At 41.0% G+C, this 21,936-nt stretch overlaps 1 protein-coding gene across 1 annotated transcript in view; it reads left to right on the top strand.

Annotated features, from left to right (window-relative positions):
• The window catches only part of LOC100446878 (pleckstrin homology domain-containing family A member 8-like), a 42,880-nt gene extending 22,835 nt beyond the window's left edge, over positions 1-20,045 (top strand). Inside the window, 3 exon segments of the mRNA XM_063712128.1 lie at positions 3,171-3,263; positions 6,240-6,517; positions 16,664-20,045. Of these exon segments, the coding sequence (XP_063568198.1) occupies positions 18,389-19,939 (1,551 nt within the window). The 5' untranslated portion in view covers positions 3,171-3,263; positions 6,240-6,517; positions 16,664-18,388 and the 3' untranslated portion in view covers positions 19,940-20,045.
• Positions 20,046-21,936: the final 1,891 nt, after the last annotated feature.

Raw genomic sequence — 21,936 nt, 5'->3', positions numbered from 1 at the left:
AAAAAGGCTATAAAGGGGCCATTGTTCTCACCTGGAACTTTTCATCCTTACCTGTTTTGTTTTTTTTTTTTAATTTAAAAATATCCCTGCAAAAGCATCTACCTTAAAACCTAATCAGCCAGTATCTTCATTATCAGACAGTTGTTAAAAACAATACACCTCTAAAAGTAGTAATGGTTTATAGAATGATAAGGGGGAGGGAGGATACACTAGGGAGAAGAACCCCCCCATCAGCATTTCCTCAAGCCCACTCTAACCAAACCATTTATAATTAGCCCTTCATCCTGATAGGAGAACTAGTTCTGCTTATCCTCTTGCTGAAGAACAGTGACTTATCTTGCTGAGGATCAGTGACTCATCTATTGTTTTGGTAGTTATGATGAAAGTGTAAAAGGCATTTCAAATCAGCTAGAGTAAGAACATGATAGCCCTGCTGGTGGCTTCTTCTTTTATCCTATGATATAAATACTACCCAAGGCTAAAGGCTGAATATTTGTTAATCTGGTCACTTAACAATGAGTCTTTAAAAAAAGTTGTTGAATTGTTTTTCCATAGGAATCCAAAGGGTCTAGTTATACATAAATAGGAGGAAAAAATGAAAGGAGATGCTTTTAAACAGTGTAGGCCCTCTAAGAAGCAAGGAATGGGAAGAATGTTCCCTGCTGTAGGGTTAGGTATTTTACAGATTTGCTAAGCACTGAGTATACCCTCATATTATGTGATAAGCAAATTTGTGAAATGAGAGAAAACATTCCAACTCAGCTTCCTCTTTTCAATTCTCTCCTCATACTTGTCTTAAATTCTGCTCTAGAAAAAGAGTATCGGCCAGGCACGGTGGCTCACACCTGTAATCCCAGCACTTTGGGAAGCCAAGTCGGGTAGATCACCTGAGGTCAGGAGTTCGAGACCAGCCTGACCAACATGGTGAAACCCCGTCTCTACTAAAAATACAAAAACTAGCCGGGCATGGTGGCGGGCGCCTGTAATCCCACTTACTCAGGAGGCTAAGGCAGAAGAATTGCTTGAACCCGGGAAGTGGAGGTTGCAGTGAGCCAAGATCATGCCATTGCACTCCAGTCTGGGCAACAAGATCAAGAGTGAAACTCCGTCTCAAAAAAAAAAAAAAAAGGAAAAAGAAAAAAGAATATCTACCTAGGTCGAAAATAAGAAGATCTCCAAATATGAACCTAGTAAGGGTAAACTTAGCTTAAGTCTTTACTATGCTACTTAGAAGCTGTGTCAACTTGGGCAAATTGCTTAACTTTTGTATGTCAGTTTCCTTCTTTTTTGTGGGAAGAAGATACGTGATGGGGATAAAAATAGCTCACCCATTGTATATCAATGTTCTCCTCATGCAACAAATATTTACTTACTCTTACTGTGGGCTGTTCACTTGGGACATAGTGGTGAACAAGACACAGAACTCATCCTCAAGAAGCTTACAGTCTGATGAAAACTTTTATTTGAGTGCCTACTATGTATGAGTCATGCATTTGCTAAGGACTTTCACATATGTGGCATCAATTAATCCTCACAATAGGAGTGTTATCAGTCAGGATTTCTGGGCACTTACAACTTCCACTCTGACTGGCCTGTGGCTGAGTAGTTGTTATTTCAATAAATATTTATTGAGGGCATAGTATGTGCTGGGCACTGTGCTAGACACTGGAGATTTAGTGGGGAATCTTGTTGGTGGATCAGCTGTATTCATTGGGCACCTCTTGTGTGAGGTTCTGGTTTTCTCATTTAGTCTTCAACCCCAGTTTACAGAAGAGGAAACTGAGGTTCTGAGGGGTTAAACACAAAGGGCACATAACAAGGATATTTTCAAGGTTATAGTCTGAACTGCTGTAATAAAGAGACTGCAAAATATAGTGGCTTCATTCATTAATGTTTATATTTCTGTCCCTCTTAATAGGCCACTGTGAGCATGCATTTCAGGTTGTTGGAGCAGCTCTGCTCCATGATGTCGATCTGAAACCCAGATTTTCTTTCTCTTGCCACTGTCATCTCCTGCATGGCCAAAGCTAGGTCACCATCATAGTCATGTTTCAGCCTATGGGAAGGGGGAAAGACAATATTCAAGGCAAGTAGCTTTGTCTCAAAGTAGATGCCCCCAAATTGTGGAAATCCTTTCAAATTACATCCTGCTAACCTGAACTTAGCTGCATGGCCCCATCTAGCTGCAAGGGAGGCTGGGAAATGTAGCTTATGGCTGAGTACTGATGTGCCTAGCTGAAACTTAGGAGATTCTACTAATTAGTAAACATAAGGTCACAATGAACACTATAACAGTTAGTGTCTCTGGCATAGCTAGTAAGTGATGAAGCAGGAATTTAAACTCAGATTTGCTTGAATCCAATGCCATGTCACTACCTCTTAGACACAAGAGCTAGAGAACTCTGGTTCTGTTATCTGTCTGTCTGCAATGTAAAATAATAAATAAAAAAATTTCATTGGCATAGTTTAGGAACAAACAGTTGGAATTGTGTGTCAAGTTCCCAAAAATGTGGGGGTATTAAAATTTTTTTTTCCTATAGATGCCAATTTTTTCTCCACTTTTCTTGAAAACATCTTAAACTTCTAGCAGCCTGGCATTGTGACTGATATGAACTACTTATGTAAAAGTTATATAAGCTAGAGAAAAAAATATAGCCACTTAAAGAAAGAGGGAGAGAGAGAGAAAGAAAGAAAAAGAAAGAAAGGAAGGAAGGAAGGAAGGAAAAGAAAAGAGAAAGAAAAAGGAAGGGAAAGAGGGAGGGAAGGAGGGAAGAAGGGAAAGAGGGAAGGAGGGAGGGAGGGAGGAAGGGAAGAAAGGAAGGAGGGAAGAAGGGAGGGAGGGAGGGAGGGAGGGAAGGAGGGAAGGAAACCAAACCTGCCATGTCCTTGCCAAATCTGTAACAGGAGATATTTTTAAAGTTGTATGGTGCAGCAAGCTATAGATCTGCTTAAAGTTAGCTAATGCAGGAAGAGTTAGTCAGGAAAACAGTAAAATGTCTTCTTTTTTCTCAAAGCTTTCTCACCACCCAACCCCTACCAACAGAGATCTTTGAAACTATATGTTAGGCTGAAGGAGGAATAAACCATGTTTTCATATTCTTGGCAAAGAAACAGTGATTAACTAGTTTTTTGTTTTTTCGTTTTTGTTTTTTGTTTTTTTAATGTTTTAGACATGGGGTCTTGCTCTGTTGCCCAGGCTGGCCACAAACTCTTGGCTTCAAGCAATCCTCCCACCTTGGTCTCCTGAGTAGCTGGGACTACAGGTATGTGCTATCACACTCAGCTAGTGATCAGTTTCTTCAAAAAAGGCAGAGGTTGGGGGAACTCTTTCTATTTCAGAGCAGGAAAAAAAACCATGTCTATTTTAAACTACTGTTTCTATGTCACAAGCTTTGCTTGTTTTTGTTTATTTTTCTCATCTTTATAAGTAAATTATTATATAGAGTGATGCATAGGTCTAATGGATAACCCAAGCCCATGGGTTCCTTTATAGCTGGGCTTCTTATGGTAAAATATACACTTTTTCTTTCCTTCTGTACGCAATCACTAAAGCATAGTTGTCTGGACCCCAGTCGACACAAACCCTTTCCCCTTCTTTCACTTTTTCTTTGTCCCTGAAATCTTATCTACTTGATCTTTGCTGCAGTCACTCCAAATGCTTTCTGAAAGCTTACTAAAGATCAGGCTGAGGTGGGAGGATCACTTGAGCCCAGGAGGTTGAGGTTGCAGTGAGCCAAGATCATGCCACTGCACTCCAGCCTGGGTGACAGAGTGAGGCCCTGTCTCAGAAAACATGTAGTTACCAAATTCAATGCTTTTATCATTGATTCTTTGATGCTTTTTTTTTTTTTTTTTTTTTTTTTTGACATGGAGTCTCACTCTATTGCCCAGGCTGGAGTGCAATGGTGCGATCTCGGCTCACAGCAGCCTCCACCTCCTAGATTCAAGCAATTCTCCTGCCTCAGCCTCCCAACTAGCTGGGACTACAGGTGTGAGCCACCATGCCTGGCTAATTTTTGTATTTTTAGTAGAGATGGGGGTTTCACTGTGTTGGCCAGACTGGTCTTAAACTCCTGGCCTCAAGTGATCCACCCACCTTGGCCTCAAAGTGCTGGGATTATAGGCATGTGCCACCACACCCAGCCTGCAGCCTTTGAGTCTACCAACCATTCCTATCCTCTCATTTTTTCACATCTGAACTTTGAAAACATTTTGCCCTTGACTCTCTGTTCTCTCTGTCCCTCAACAGCCCATTCCTGCTAGGGCTGTTCTCTCTCATTGCTTCAACCTGCACCTCTATGTACATTACGATGGATCTACCTCTATGGCTCTCCCATGAGGTCCAATCTTATATTCCTTCTTTCTTCCTTTTTTTTTTCTTTGAGACTGGGTCTCACTCTGTCACCCAGGCTGGAGTACAGTGGCATGCAACCTTGAACTCCTGGGCTGAAGTAATCCTCTCACCTCAGACTCCCAAGTACCTGGGACTTACAGGCATGTGCCACCATACTCGGCTAGTTTTTAAATTTTTCTTAAAGATGGGGTCTCGCTATGTTGCCCAGGCTGGTCTCGAACTCCTGGACTCAAGCAATCATCTCACCTCAGCCTTCCAAATTGCTAGAATTACAGGTGTGAACCACCACGCCTGGCCCCACCCTTGTATTTCTAAGGCATTTCTGACTTAGTGTTTCTATTTAAATGACCCTACCAAAAGCAACAGGTGTGGCAGAGAACATGTTATATTTTTCTCCAAAGCCAGTTCCCTCTCCTAACCTTCCTAGTTCTGTCAGTGGTACCAGCTATCTCCACCACCCTGGCTTGGAACCTTGGTAAATTAATCCTGATTGCTGGACCCATCACTAATTTCTTCTTTTCCCTAAAGAATGTCCTTTCTTTTCCTGATCTCCACATCAAAGCAGTCACTAAGTACTGTCAACACTGCCTTCATGATGTTTCTCACATCTTGTGGCTTCTCATCCTTTCTATATTGTCTGCTATCACTATGGTTTAGGACTTAGTGTCTAATCCTTGGATCATGGGAAGAATGGACTTGCTAACTTGTCTCCTACCTCAGGACTTTCTTCCTCTCTTGTGCTCTGTTTCTACCAGAATCCACTCTGTACTCTGCTCCCACATAAATCTTCTTAAAACATGACTTTCCTTCTATTAATTTCCCCATCAAGAAATCTTTAATAGCTGCCTGATGACTACAGTCCTAATGCCTTACTCTACTTTTTATTTTAACATATGCCAGACATTAATTACTATTGGGTGAATATACCTTCTCATCCCATCCTCAAGTTTATCTATTTCTTTCCATATCCACAGCTACCACCATAGTTCAAGCAATCACCACATCTTACCTGGAGTATTACCATTGCCTTCTAACTGACCTCTATTTCTATTCTTGTCTCACTGCAATTCATCCCCAAGTTGGTTCTAGCGTTGTGGGTTATTGTTTTTGTTTTGTTTTGTTTTGTTTTGTTTGAGATGGAGCCTTGCTCTGTCGCCCAGGCTGGAGTGCAATGGCGCAATCTTGGATCGCTGCAATCTCCGCCTCCTGGGTTCAAGCAATTCTCCTGTCTCACCACCGTGCCTGGCTAATTTTTGTATTTTTAGTAGAGATGGGGTTTCACTATATTGGTCAGGCTGGTCTCGAACTCCTGACTTCAGGCGATCCACCTGCCTCGGCCTCCCAAAGTGCTGGGATTATAGGCGTGAGCCACTGTGCCCAACATGGGTTATTGTTAAGCTAATTTAACATTGCAGTTCATACTCCACAACCAGAGTGGTCTTTTAAAAAGTAAGTGGCTTCTGTGATAGCTGGCCTCCAGTGAACCATGTCTCTCCATATTCACATGCTCATGTGTTCACCTCCCTCATTTAATCTGAGTGCTGTCACTCACTTCAGCCAATAGAACACAGAAGTGATACTGTGCCAATTTTAAAGCTGAAGCTTTAAGAAGCCTCAGCAGCTTCTACTTTTGCACTTTTAGATTCCGTGAGCTTTCATATGAGAGGTCTATGTATCTTGGAGAGATCACATTAGAGCAAGCTTGTCCAACCCACAGCCTGCAGGCAACATGCAGCCTGCAACTTTGAATGTGGCCCAACACAAATTTGTAAACTTTCTTAAAACATTATGAGATTTTTTTGTGATTTTTTTTATTTTAGTTCATCAGCTATCATTTCTGTTAGTGTATTTTATGTTTTGCCCAAGACAATTCTTCTTCTTCCAGTGTGGCCCAGGGAAGCCGAAAGATTGGATATCTTTGCATTAGAGAGACTCTGAAACAACATGGAGAGAGAGAGAGAGAGAGTCAAGTTGTGCCAATGTCCAGCAGAGTCCTGCAGTCTAGTCATCTCAGCCAAGGTGCTAGAAAAGTGACTGAGCCATCTTGACTGTCCAGTTTAGTGGAACCCTCAACTAACTGTGGCCCCAGCTGACATCACACAAAGCAGAAGAACCACGCAGCTGAGCCTGTCAACTCACAGAATTGTGAGAAATAATCAAATGGTAATTGCATTAAAATACCAAGTTTTGAGATAGTTTGTTATGTAGCAATAGATCACCAAAATGCTTAAAACTAAATCCAGCTTCTGAACCTCACAGTAGCCTACAAGGCCCTACATGGTCTGTCTCCTGCCTAACATCCTGGACCTCATGTTCTATTCCACTTGGTATGTCCTGCCATATGGCTTATACCTGTCTCTCAGACATACTATCTGCCTGGAATGCAGTTGACCTACCCAGACAGCCCAGTGGAAGCAGATCTCTTCTTTTTTATTTTTTATTTTTGTTTTTGAGACCGTATTGCTTTGTTGTCCAGGCTGTAGTGCAGTGGTGCGATCTTGGCTCACTGCACCCTCTGCCTCCTGGGTTCAAGCAATTCCCCTGCCTCAGCCTCCCAAGTAGCTGGGACTACAGGCACACGCCATTGTGCCCCGCTAATTTTTGTATTTTTGTAGAGACAGGATTTTGCCATGTTGACTGGGCTTGTCTCGAACTCCTGACCTCAGGTCATCCACTGCCTTGGCCTCCCAAAGTGCTAGGATTACAGGCGTGAGCCACCATGCCTGAAAGCAGAGCTCTTCTTGTTCTCTTCTCCTCCTCCCCACTCTACCATGCCAGTTTACTTGCTTCAGAGTAATTATTATTCTCTAAAAATTCCCATTTGTGTACTTGCTTATTGCCTATATCTCCTCTCCACTCCCTCTAGAACCTAAGCTTCAAGAAAGCAGACACCTTGTCTATCTGGTCAACCAGATGAAGATTTATCAGGAAGCTAAGGTTGCTTATGCTCAGGGGCCCTCATTTGCATATGCCCCTTCCAAAGCCACATATTTAGTTTTGTATTTGTGATTTTGTACTCCTTTTCTTGAAGAAGGTTCCTCAAATTGTTTAAACCTCAGGCCTCTGTCAAAGAAAAACAGCCACACATCAGTTAAAATGGTAAAACAGATTTTATTTAATAACTACTGACAGTGAGGAAGAGTTGAACTCCACCCCAAGTTGTACAGAGGTGATGGGGCTTTTCTTTTGTTTTTCCTTTTCTTTTTTATTTTTTTAGACAGAGTCTCACTCTGTTACCCAGGCCGGAGTGCATTGGTGCGATCTCGGCTCACTGCAACCTCCGTTTCCTGAGTTCAGGTGGTTCTCCTGCCTTAGCCTCCCGAGTAGTTGGGATTACAGGTGTGCGCTGCCATGCCCAGCTAATTTTTGTATTTTTAGTAGAGATAGGGTTTCACCATGTTGGCCGGGCTGGTCTCAAACTCCTGGCTTCAGGTGATTCACCCACCTCAGCCTCCCAAAGTGCTGGGAATACAGGCATGAGCTGGCAGGCTGGGTGGCTGGTGATGGGGCTTTTCAAAGGGAGAATGAGGGAGTAGGAAGGGGGCATGGCAAGGGCTTGAGCAGAGTTAGGGAAGTGAAAAATCATAAAAAGCTGGAAGGGGAATGGATCTATGTGAAATCCATCTGGGTTTGCTAATTGGCATTTGTCAAATTTAAGCTTCTAACCCTCCCAGAGAGATGGGGAGTTGGGCCCTATCATTTAGCTTCCGCATTCATCTTTTTTGAACAGCACTTTCATCCTGTCACTTCCCTGTTTCAGAAATCTTCAGCAACTCCCACATGAATGGAGAATGAAATTCAGATCTCTGAGCCTGCCATTCAAGGCCGGCTACAACCTGCTTGTTCACCCTTACCTCCTACTTCTTGTCTTCGTAAACACTACCATAGCCAGACAGGTCTCTTTACAGCTTCCTGAACATTCCTTGCCCCTTCCATCTACCCATTACTTCACATTACATCATCTTCACGTTTACATCATCTGGAGATCAACTTTCCTCCACTCTTAGCCCCCTGTGAACTTTATCCCTCCTTCAAGATCCTTCTCCGTGAAGCCTTTCCAGACTCAGGTAGACCCAGTGTTCTCTCCCTCTTCTGAATTCTGGCCAGGCAGGCCATTCGTTTAGAACTGCCTGCCATCCATGACCAGTTCCCTTTTCTTGCCGAGCCCTGCCTGCTGATCTGGATTATACAAGCACTTCATCCAAGGACCATATCCTTACTGCAGCCATTCCTAGTTTAGAGGCCCCAGTGGAGGTGGAGGTCCCAGAGAGGCCAGTTGGGTTGTGTATTTGGAACCCACTGAGAATAAATAACAGAATTTTATAGCTTCTTTGAAATCAACGAAAATCACCAGAAATATGAACAGAAAAGAAATAAAGTCATCTAAGATGGGGATATAATAATTTAGTGTAAGTTCCTAAATCACAAATTCTTCAAAGGTAGCTCTATAATAGTTCTGGAAAAGTACCTGGTGCAGGAGCATTTACTGCAAGATTGCACACCCAAAGATATTACAGTATAGCAACTGATAATGTGGTGATAATGGTGGTGGTGATATTGCTGGCAATGCAAAGCAAACTCTAGTCCTTTAAGGTAAATGAGACATTGGTATTGTTTGATGGGGTCCTGCAATGAGCAGAAATTATTCTGTCACTGCTTTCTATGTTAACAACACCAAAGGAAACAAAGTTTTTCCAAAGGGGAGAATAATTTATATTTCATTTTTTAAAAAATGGTTACATTTTCCCCAAGGCATAATGGAAGAGTCTCCTTCAAACAATATACTTCTAGAAAAGAAAGTACTTTTAGGAAATGGGGAAGAGCTTTTGTTTCCTGGTAGCATCAGGTTTTGTCTTCTTTTGTGTCTTCTTTTCAGCGATAGGCAAAACGACAGTTTTTTAGTAGAAGTTAAAATTATAGCCCTACTAAAATCTACTAAAATACAGTATTTTATTTCGGTTTAGACTCATTTCCAATTGCATTTAATCTTTTCCAGGCTTGTTATTGCTTTTTCTTACAATTTCCAATGCGAAATGACATTTCTAGTCTCTTTTGCCCTCTATTGAATTGCCCTGGTAATAACAGTAACTAGCAAAATGCTAGTTCTCTAGCATGTAGGAGAAGACATAAATATTTGATCTCAGATCAGTGATGTGTGTAATTGCTGCTATAGAGAAAACCTTTGATTGCTGCCCAAATCTGGAGGCTTATTAAAATTTAATTTCTGGATCTTTTCCACATATATAAAACTCAGAACATTTCATAGTATATAAAGTAACCCTTCCCTGTTCCTATGGCAAGCTACTCTTTTTCTCCCAGGGATGGAGCAGTAAGAAATGCGTCTCATCCACAGGAATAGGATTTAGATATGAGAGAGCAATTCCTTCAATGAGTACTGAAAAATTCAGGAAAGAAATATCAAGGGAAATTGTGGATTATCATGTCTAGAAATCATTACATATGAGACAGATTCTGATTTGTCCGCATAACTTTTGGATTATTAATATGGCTAGTTTCTGAAAAATTATAGTAAAGCAAAAGAGGAAAAAATAGATATGAAAGTAATTAATATATTAGCTTGCCTTTATAATTTAATAGCAATTAAATGCTATTCATAAATTATATTTGAGAATTCCAACCATAAAAAGAAAACATAAATTATGCAAAATTATTTGGGCAACAATGGCAGAAGTATAATATGTAAAGTTTTTCTTTTAATACTTACATTACAATTGTTAAGTGGGATTTGGCTACTGGCTGACTCATCTCATTATATCCAGATGAATGAAGTACTAAAGAAGCAGATAATCCTGAAGCTTAATTTTATGTGTTAGTTTCAAAGCCTCTCAGCTGTACTCAAAGCTGTTATTGTAACACAATTGACTGATCTATCTTCTAGCTCTTCTGGTTTCCCCCCTTCCCTGATAGGATAGGACATGAATCCTAAGGGATAAACAAAAATTAGCAAAGCAATAATGTAGGTAACCCAAGAGGGCTAGATATACATATCTTCCCTTAGATAATTCAAGATTGACCGAAAAGTAAATGTAAAAACAATCTAATGAGATTTTTAGAAATCTAAAGAGCTCGGATTCTCTTGTTGGCATGCATTATGCAACTAATTTCACTACTGGGATTGAAGATTAGAATGGCTAAAAGTACAAGTTAAGAAAATAGACTCTGGAGTTGGCCGGGTGTGGTGGCTCACACCTGTAATCCCAGCACTTTGGGAGGCTGAGGTAGGTGGATCACTTGAGGTCAGGAGTTCGAGACCAGAGTGGTCAATGTGGTGAAACCCTGTCTCTACTAAAAATACAAAAATTAGCCGGGTGTGGTGGCATGCGCCTGTTATCCCCGCTACTTGGGAGGCTGAGGCAGGAGAATTGCTTGAACCTGGGAGGTGGAGATTGCAGTGAGCCAAGATTGTGCCACTGCACTCCAGCCTGGATGATGGAATGAGACTCTTTGTCTCAAGGAAAAAAAAGAAAGAAACTAGACTCTGTAGTCAAACAATCTAAAAGTTCAGCATGGGTTATGCCACTTAGTTGCTGTGAGATCTTAAGCAAGTTATGTAACTCACTAGGCCACAATTTCCTCATTTGTGTAATGAAAAAAATAAAACTTCATAGAGTTGTTCTGAAAGTTAAATGAGAAAATATATTTAAAATACTAGAAAAGGACTTGGCCAGAACAGACTTCTGATTAATACTAGTCATTATTAGCATCATCACAATGATTATAATTCTCAACATTGTTATTTTAGCATTAATAATAAAGATAATAGTAATAGCCTTAAGAAGGAAAATTTCCCTAGGCATTTGCTAGAAAAGAAAGCAAAGAGAGGAGGTCTGACTTCTGTGCATGCTTCCACCCTGGACTTACATTATGCTTGCAACTCAATATTGTGTTTGAGGCTGTGACCCAGGGCAGGATAAAGCCCACAATATTTCTTGGCATCACCCATTGGACACCATTGTGATCTTGTGTTTACTGTCTACTTTCTAAGCAGAGTTCTGAGTTGTTCAGGTGACTGATCAACCAGCAACCGTGGAAGTCTTGAGCTGTCAGTTATGTAGTTCTTTGTTTTGGGTATACATGGTCCTGGTTTGGGCCAAAAATTAGAATGAGGGACTTATTTGACTTTATAACTTCCTCATATAGAAAACTGTTATACAACCCTGGGCCCCAAAAGTCAGACAGGATGAGATCTTTATTCTCAAGACATATGCATAATTCTGAAGTAAAAAGTAGCAGTTTGTTTCAAATATAGAAATATGGAAATTGAATATAAGAAGTTATTTTTCTTTTTTGCCATACTATTTGAAAAGTCCATGATCATTATTTCTGAAAATTAATATGTATCATATTAAACTATTTAAACAGGGTAAAAAGATATGCCATGAAAATAAATTATCCTGCCACCCTAACCCTGGTATTTGAGTTTACTTTCTCAGAAATAAATATTATTACTGTTTGATTATTATGTTAAACATAACCTTTTAATCAAGATTCTTTCCTCTGGGATTTTCTTGGTGTTATACTGAGTAGGGGTCTAAATATCAGAAGACTCCTCATCATCAAATTAAAAAACAATTGGGCCAAGCACGGTGGCTCATGCCTCTAATCCCAGCACTTTGGGGGTGGAGGCAGGCAGATCACTTGAGGTCAGCAGTTCGAGACCAGCCTGGCCAACATGGTAAAACCTTGTCTCTACAAAAAATACTAAAATTAGGCCGGGGGAATCCCAGCACTTTCGGAGGCTGAGGCGGGTGGATCATGAGGTCAAGAGATAGAGAGCATCCTGGCCAACATGCTGAAACCCCGTCTCTACTAAAAATACAAAACATTAGCTAAGTGTGGTTGTGTATGCCTGTAGTCCCAGCTACTGGGGAGGCTGAGGCAGGAGAATTGCTTGAACCTAGGAGGCGGAGATGGCAGTGAGCCAAGATCATGCCAGTGCACTCTAGCCTGGTGACAGAGCAAGACTCCACCTCAAAAAAAAAAAAAAAAAAAAATTAGCCTGGTGTGGTGGCAGAAGCCTGTAGTCCCAGCTACTTGGGAGAATGAGGCAGGAGAATCACTTCAATCCTGGAGGCAGAGATTGCAGTGAGCCGAGATCACACCACTGCACTCCAGCCGGGGCAACAGCAAGACTCCATCTCAAAAAACAAAACAAAAGAAAACAATTGCTTTGTCACTCTAGAAACTCTAAGGAGGCAAAGTCAAATATGTTGTGTCAAAATCTCTATGGTTCCAGTATTATAAAATGACCTGGGAAAAGCACTGAGGATCTTTTCTAATTGGATATGGACCTAGATTTTAAATTTGGCTTTGGGACCAGGACTATCCCATTACCTTAATTTGGATCTGAAAGATTTATCATGATTTACATGCATAGTTCTGAATACAGTTTAATTAGGCACATATGATTGCAGGATAAATACAGACAGAGGAGTGTTATTTTTGTGTGTCTTGTTATCTCCAAGCTAAATATGAATGGCAACAGCAGTGCAACACTTGAATTGTTCTACATTTGTTATCCTACAAAATGGGCTCTTCTTGGGTAATAACTTTTAAACAATCAGAAACCCAGTAAGATATTTTAGTCATTGTCCTTCAGTTAGCTGCTACATGGTATGCTTAGTTAGTTGCATTATCTTTTCAGTTGGAACTTTGAGTTGATAGAAACTGATGATAGAAAGATGAGGTCTTTTTCCTGCTCACAAACATCTTTTATTTATTATTATTATTATTATCATTAGTATGAGACAGAGTTTCTCTCTGTCACCTATATTGGAGTGCAGTGGCACCATCTCGGCTCACTGCAACCTCCATCTCCCAGGTTCAAGTGATTCTCCTGTCTCAGCCTCCCAAGTAGCTGAGATTTCAGGCACCCACCACCATGCCCGGCTAATTTTGTATTTTTAGTACAGACAGGGTTTCACCATGTTGACCAGGCTGGTCTTGAACTCCTGATCTCAAGTGATCCACTCGCCTTGGCCTCCTAAAATGCTGGGATTACAAGTGTGAGCCACTGTGTCCAGCCCACAAACATCTTTTATATCAGGTAAAAGCAGATCAGTGGTCAGAAATTATAGCAGATGGCAAATTGTGTGTTGCCAGTAACAAGCTATAAGTTATGCCTCCTCTGCCAATACATTTCACACTCTTCTGCTATTGAGTTACTGCTTAGTGGCCTTTTGTTTCAACTTGAAGAACTTTTTAAAGCATTTATTTTAAGGTAGGTCTAGTGGTGATGAACTTCAGCTTTTGTTTGTCTGGGAAAGTCTTTATCTCGCTTTCATTTTTGAAGGAGAGTTTTTCTGGGTATGGTATTCTTGGCTGGCAGGCTTTCTTCTTTAGTACTTCGAATATATCATCCCACTCCCTTTTGGCTTGTGAGGTTTCTGCTTTCTCTCTTTCATTTTTGAAGGAGAGTTTTTCTGGGTATGGTATTCTTTGTTGGCAGGTTTTCTTCTTTCAGTACTTCAAATATATCATCCTACTCCCTTTTGGCTTGTGAGGTTTCTGCTGAAAAATCTGCTGATAATCTACTGGAGGACCCCTTGTATGTGACAAATTGTTTCTCTTGCTGCTTTCAAAATTGGTATTGTCTTTGACTTTTGACAATTCGATTATAATGCATTTTAGTGTGGATTTCTTTTTTTTTCTTTTTCTTCTCTTTCTTTCTTCTTTTTTTCCTTTTTTTTTTTTTTTTTTTTTTTTTTTGAGTTGAAGTCTTGCTCTGTTGCCTAGGCTCAAGTGCAGTGGAATGATCTTGGCTCACTGCAACCACTGCCTCTCAGTTTCAAGTGATTCTCGTGCCTCAGCCTCCCAAGTAGCTGGGATTACAGGCACCCGCCACCATGCCCAGCTACTTTTTGTATTTTTAGTAGAGATGGGGTTTCATCATGTTGGTCAGGCTTCTCACGAACTCCTGAACTCAAATGATCTGCCCGCCTTGGCCTCCCAAAGTGCTGAGATTACAGGAGTGAGTCACTGTGCCTGGCCCATGGATTTCCCTAGGTTCATATTTGGCATCCCTTTGGATTTCTTGGATTTGGATGTTCATTCCCTTCCTCAGGTATTGTCTATTAATAGATACTAGGGAGACTTGGGAAGTTTGAATAAGCTTACCAGGGTTAAGTTTCTGAGAGGTAGGGTTGAAGATTTTTAACTGGAAAAGTTGATACTTCATCAGTTAGAATCTATTATCTCTAAAGTAAGACTGAGTTATAAAGAGAATCAAGAAGACTGACAATCAAGGAATCTAGAAGAATCCAATTTTTTTTCTCAAGAAAAAATACAGAATCTGAAAAACTTCTCAGATTTGAGAAGCTGTCAGTTGTTATTTCTTTGAATAAGTTTTCTCATTCTTTCTCTCTTTCTTCTGCTTTTGAAACTCTCACAATACATATTTGGTCTGCTTAATGGTGTTCTGTAATTCTCTTAGGCTTACTTTTACTTTTTCATTCTTTTTTCTTTTTGCTCCTCTGAAGGAATTATTACCAGTGACCTGTCTTTGAGTTCACTGATCCTTTCTTCTGCTTGATCTAGTATGCTGCTGAACCCCTCTAGTGAATTTTTCAGGTCATTTGTGTTCTTCAGCTTCATATCTGTTATATTTCTCTTGATGCTTTTAAATATTTTCTACCTCTTCCTTGAAATTCTCATTTTGTTCATGCATTGTTTCTCTTAACCTCAATGAGCATCTTCATGAGAGCTATTTTTAATTCTCTGTCAGACAAGTTAAATAACTGTTTCATTAGGTCATTTTCTGAAGATTTATTTTGTCCCATTGTTTGGAACATCTTTGCCTGGTGCTTCATTTTTCTTGACCCACTGTGTTGTGTCTACATGTTAGACAAAGCGGGTACCTCTCTCAGTCTTCATAAACTGGCATGGTAAAGGTGAAGACCCCCACCAGTCAGCCTAGTCATAGATTATGAGGGTCTCTTCCAACTCCTTCCCTCCCCAAGAAGAAGCAGTTAGCTCTGTTTTGCCTATTTGCCCTGTGCTAAGCCATGGGTAGGGGAGAGCTATGGCATCTACTAGCCAGAGCTACTGTTACTTCTCTCCTCCAGGTGACTAGATTGTACTGAACCCATTACAGCTTCAGGACTGGTGAGACAGATGCAAGTTCTTTGGGAAGGCCTGGAGGAGTTATGGTACTGGACACATGGACCAATTCTTTCCCTCCTCAGGAGAGGCTAAATGCTGGCATTCTCATAAGCTTGCTCTGTGCTGAGCAGGGGAGAGGAACAATGACATCTACCAGCCCAAGTCACTGTATCCATTTTCCTCCAGGTGGTTAGACTGTGCCAAATCTTTCAGAGTTCCAAGACTGGAAAAACAGAAGCAAGTCCTTTCTGGAGCCCCCTTAGAAAGAGTTAGGGTGCTGTGAACCAACCCCTTTTATCCTCTAGGTGAAACTTGGAGCTAGTGGGTCTCTTCTTGATTGTATGGCACTGTGCCAGGGCAGTGTCTGTAGCAAGAGGGTGTCTTGAATCTCCCTAATAGTTTCAGTGAGTTGGTTTCATAGTCTCCTGGCATGCAGAAGTCTTTCAATTCATTTCTGATTTCTCACAAAGGAATTTGTCCATGAATTGTTGCTGAATTGCTGTGTCTGTGGGCTGGTTTGAGGTGGGCCCAAGCTTCCTACTCTGCCACCAGAATGCGTTCATTCATTCATTCTTTCTTCTCTCTCTCTCTCTTTCTCTCTTTCTTTCTTTTTCTTTCCTCTTTCTCGTGCCTTCTCACTTGGGGTGCCAGCCATTGATATGGGATTGCTCTTTTCCCCGAAGGGGAAAATATATGTTAACATGTATTAACCACTAAAATTGAGCATTAGCTATTCTTTCAGTTGCTCTTTATAGATGACAAATGCAGGTGAAGAAGGGGGTCTCTGAATTTAGAGAGATTACCTCAAAGAAGAAAGGTATTGTCTATTAATAGATACTAGGGAGACTTGGGAAGTTTGAATAAGCTTACCAGGGTTAAGTTTCTGAGAGGTAGGGTTGAAGATTTTTAACTGGAAAAGATGATACTTCATCAGTTAGAATCTATTATCTCTAAAGTAAGACTGAGTTATAAAGAGAATCAAGAAGACTGACAATCAAGGAGTCTAGAAGAATCCAATTTTTTTTCTCAAGAAAAAATACAGAATCTGAAAAACTAATATTAATTATCATATGTATGTTCTTTAAGAAGGTGGGATGGAATACTAAGCACTTCGGATTTCAACAGCATTTCACTTAGTCTTACTCCATTTTGTTGTTGTTGTTTCTTAATTTTTTTTTTCTTTTTTAGCATCTATTGTTGGGGTGATCGGACCCAACACCAGATTTTGGGGACGACGAAGTCTGGAAGAGTGAAAGGAATGAGAAAAGACAGTTTGAGAGAGAAAGTGGGTCTAGGGGGCCAATGCGAGTATGGAGGCTGTGAAGTCCCCGAGCCCTGGAAGCCCAGACTATTTATTGGTGATCAAACAAAGAAACAGGTGGTGAGAATGTGGGGTTGAAAGGGAGTATTGCATTAAGCACATGATTTACAGCTGTGACGGTTTAGCATATGCTCTGCTAGTTGAGATAATGGAGAGCAGGTTCTTTTAACTCAAGATACAATAGATCCTGGGAGAGCAGGGAGCAAGGAGCCAGCCAGTCTAGACACATTCCAGAGGCCATGAGCCCTGGATTCTTTCCAAGCCACGAGGGGTTTTATGCCCTGGGCTTAGATTATAGTGCATCAGGGTAGCCTTCCACCCTTTGGCACAGAGCTTGGTGTTCCAAAGGCCACGAGGGGTTTTAGACCCTGGATCCCAGACATGTTTCAAGACTTTTTTATATTATGTCAGACATTCAAGCCCTGCCTCAGCTTCTCTCCCAACACTCAGCTTTTCTCCCAACATTTATTAAATAGCTCCTATGTGCAAAGCAGTGTGCCAGGTACCTTAGTCACAGTGGGCACCAACATTTGACCAGTCTCTGGCTACATGAACCTTAGAAATGCTTAGATAAAAAAGGTACATATTAGCCATTATGTTATATATATATAAAAAAATTATGTAAATAAGTTATTTTATACCAAAAAAAGTACGTATTTTCCAGTGCAACTTAATTAATTGGTTTTCTGATTTATACATCAATCTAAGATGACTTGGTTAATATGAGTCCACAAGAGGCTATCTAGATACGTGGGTTAAATTGAGTTTCTACACCTGCTAAGCTGAGAGCCAAACTGTGGTGCTTGGAGACGCATTAAAGGCACAATCACTCTTGGCAGTGCTTCTGGGTGCTCAGCAGGCATCTCACTCTAAGAACTCTAGGCCATTCTGATTCATTTCAGTAGTAGGGAGCAAGTTCTTTTTTTTTTTTGAGATGGAGTCTGGCTCTGTTGCCAGGCTGCCAGGCTGGGGTGCAATGACGCCATCTCTGCTCACTGCATCCTCTGCCTCCCAGGTTCAAGCGATTCTCCTGCCTCAGCCTCCCCAGAGTAGCTGGGACTACAGGTGCACGCCACCACACCCAACTAATTTTTGTATTTTTAGTAGAGACAGGGTTTCACCATGTTGGCCAGGATGGTCTCAATCTCGTGACCTTGTGATCCACCCACCTCGGCCTCCCAAAGTGCTGGGATTACAGGCATGAGCCACCGTGCCCAGCCGGGAGCAAGTCCTTATACCAGTTCACATATACCACTACACAGATGCCCTCACTGAAAAATATGAAAAATAAACATAGAGTTTTGTTTTTGTTTTAAATAATAAGAGGTGGGTATGAGGGGGATTTTTCAAATTAGAAATATTGGCATTTAGAAGGCAGACATAATTCAACAGTTAAAGAAAGTGTAATTAAAAACAATGATTTACCCCGGGCCAAGGATGAGGCGGGCTGGGCGTCCCCACACCAGGCCCGGGTGCTGGGAGTGGGCATCTGGGCAGCGCCGGGTGATGGCCCTGCTGCTGGTGCTCCTCGCCTCCTGGGGCCTTGGGCAGTGAGGGGGCCGGTGGGCACGGGCCAAGTGGCCGTGGGCGCCATGGAGGGGGTGCTGTACAAGTGGCCAAACTATCTGAGCAGTTGGCAGCCTCGATGGTTCCTTCTCTGTGGGGGAATATTGTCCTATTATGATTCTCCTGAAGATGCCTGAAAAGGTTGCAAAGGGAGCATACAAATGGCAGTCTGTGAAATTCAACTTCATTCTGTAGATAATACATGCGTGGACCTGATAATCCCCAGGGAACAGTATTTCTACCTGAAGTCCAGAAGTGTGGCTGAAAGATAGCAGTGGCTGGTGGCCCTGGGATCAGCCAAGGCTTGCCTGACTGACAGTAGGACCCAGAAGGAGAAAGAGTTTGCTGAAAACTTGAAAACCAAAATGTCAGAATTAAGACTCTGCTGTGACCTCCTTGTTCAGCAAGTAGATAAAACAAAAGAAGTGACCACAACTGGTGTGTCCAATTCTGAGGAGGGAATTGATGTGGGAACTTTGCTGAAATCAACCTGTAATACTTTTCTGAAGACCTTGGAAGAATGCATGCAGATCGCAAATGCAGCCTTCACCTCCGAGCTGCTCTACCGCACTCCACCAGGATCACCGCAGCTGGCCATGCTCAAGTCCAGCAAGATGAAACATCCTATTATACCAATTCGTAATTCATTGGAAAGGCAAATGGAGTTGAGCACTTGTGAAAATGGATCTTTAAATATGGAAATAAATGGTGAGGAAGAAATCCTAATGAAAAATAAGAATTCCTTTTATTTGAAATCTGCAGAGATAGACTGCAGCACATCAAGTGAGGAAAATACAGATGATAATGTAACAGTCCAAGGTGAAATAATGAAGGAAGATGGAATGGAAAACCTGAAAAATCTTGACAGTAACTCGACTCAGTCTGGATCAGACTCAAGTTGCTCTCCAGAATGCCTCTGGGAGGAAGGCAAAGAAGTTATCCCAACTTTCTTTAGTACCATGAACACAAGCTTTAGTGACATTGAACTTCTGGAAGACAGTGGCATTCCCGCAGAAGCATTCTTGGCATCATGCTATGCTGTGGTTCCAGTATTAGACAAACTTGGCCCTACAGTGTTTGCTCCTGTTAAGATGGATCTTGTTGGAAATATTAAGAAAGTAAATCAGAAGTATATAACCAACAAAGAAGAGTTTACCACTCTCCAGAAGATAGTGCTGCACGAAGTGGAGGCGGATGTAGCCCAGGTTAGGAACTCAGCGACTGAAGCCCTCTTGTGGCTGAAGAGAGGTCTCAAATTTTTGAAGGGATTTTTGACAGAAGTGAAAAATGGGGAAAAGGATATCCAGACAGCCCTGAATAACGCATATGGTAAAACATTGCGGCAACACAATGGCTGGGTATTTCGAGTGGTTTTTGCGTTAGCTTTAAGGTCAACTCTATCCTATGAAGATTTTGTGGCTGTGTTAACCATAAAGGAAGGTGACCACCAGAAAGAAGCTTTCAGTATTGGGATGCAGAGGGACCTCAGCCTTTACCTCCCTGCCATGGAGAAGCAGCTGGCCATACTGGACGCTTTAGAAGAGGTCCACAGGCTGGAATCTGATGAGGTGGTATGATGGCTGCTGAGCAGCACCTCCTAACTTCAGGGAATAAAGTGCTAAAGTGCAAAAAATAAATAAATAAATAAAATTTAAAAACAATAAAAACCATGATTTCACAGCATCAATCATGCCTTTTATATTCCAAACTTCAAGAATTCATCCTATTATATTTTTATTATTTTACATTCGGAAATTACCCAAAGCATTGATCTAAATCTACCATGTGATTATAAATTTCTTAAAAAGTCATGAAGTCCTTCACAAATTATTCATTTACTCAAGATTAAGTGTTATATTGGCTATTACATTCTCTAATAAATTATCTTATCGATTATTTGTACAAAGGATTTACACATTTGACTATGGTTTTTAGCTTGCTGCTTATTAAATCTTAAGCCTTTGGAAGATGAAATCTTAAAAATGCTTGAGATAATATATTTTACATGAATTGAATAATTCAAAAACAACCATAAAAGAAGCAAATTCAATTGTGTCTACTTGGAATTGCTAAATGAGTTCCATCTATGTGGTTTTTAATTGTCCTCTATCTTGTAACTTTTACCAGTGTTTCATAACTAGATGTTTTCCTTAATTACTCTGACCCTACAATGAGAATAGAAATAAGCTAGCACAAACATACCCTGACACAATTGTGCAGAAAACTCACCTTGGACTTTGCTAATGCATGCAAAGTATATCCCCAAGGCTTCTTTTTTTCTAGTCTCTTTTTTCCCAGGGGACAGCTCTGGAAGTGATCAATAGATTGTCTCCCTCTGAAGGGTATGGCTTGAGTTGAAAAAGATTTCAACCATAAATAGGTATTTATTTTCTTTGTGCCTGGAGAATATATGCTCATTAATTTTAAGAAATTTCAGCATTGTGATTTATTACAATAATAGTAGTAATAATACTGCTAAAATTGGCATCATGTATATATGAAGTACTTAACCGGGTTATAACACCACATTGTTATGTAACATGCAAAGTCATTACTTAACATTGAGTTCATTAAAGCCACACACACAAAATATAAATTACAAAGGAAATGGGCAAGTACATTCTCAAAATATGTAAAATTTCAGCGCTTACTATATGGTTAGCACTATGTCAAATGCATTATGTGTTTTCACTCCTAATCTTCATGACAACTTTGGAAAATAGATACTATTAGTCTCCCCATGTTAGAGGTAAAGAAAGTAGAGTCGGCTGGGTGCAGTGGCTCATGCTTGTAATCCCGGCACTTTGGGAGGCCAAGGCGGATGGATCACTTGAGGTCTGGAGTTTGAGACCAGCCTGACCAACATGGTGAAACCCTGTCTCTACTAAAAATACAAAATTAGCCAGGCGTGGTGGTGCATGCCTGTAATCCCAGCTACTTGGGAGGCTGAGGCAGGAGAGTCACTTGAACCCGGGAGGCAGTGGTTGCAGTGAGCTGAGATCGTGCCACACTCCACCCTGGGCAACAAAAGCGAAACTCTTCTAAAAAAAAAAAAAAAAGAAAGAAAAGAAAAGAAAAAGAAAGTAGAGTCACAGAGACATGGCAAGTTAGTGTCAAGATCTGGACCCAGGCAGTCTGGCTCCAGTGCTAGAAGTCTTTACCATTAAGCTATGTTACTGCTTTGTGACACCACAGAATCACAAATACTATGATTCTGAACAAATCACAGAAAAGAACCAGGGAAGAGAAATTAGGGAACCCAGAAGAGAAATCAAGGATCATTTATTTCAGTTCTTCTTAAGATACATAATCACTGTTTTCCCAAGCCCATGGATAAAACTAATGTTGCAAAACAGTATTGGTGGGCAGTGTCTATGCCATACCAGGAGAGGAGAGAGGGCATTAGCTGTTAGACTTCAAAGGTTCTGGTCTGGCCAGTAAGATCACATTTGTTGGAGACGGATGTGTCTTACCCAGATATAATTCAAAGGTCATCACCCAGCCACCTTCTGATTATTTTGTTTTCCACATCAGTCTGTCAAAAGGGAGAGAATGCTTTTATTACAAAGGCATG

Source organism: Pongo abelii, chromosome 10, assembly GCF_028885655.2.
Source record: "Pongo abelii isolate AG06213 chromosome 10, NHGRI_mPonAbe1-v2.0_pri, whole genome shotgun sequence".
Lineage (NCBI taxonomy): Eukaryota > Metazoa > Chordata > Mammalia > Primates > Hominidae > Pongo > Pongo abelii.
The sequence above is the reverse complement of the archived record's forward strand: the minus strand, read 5'-3'. Positions and strand labels throughout refer to the sequence as shown.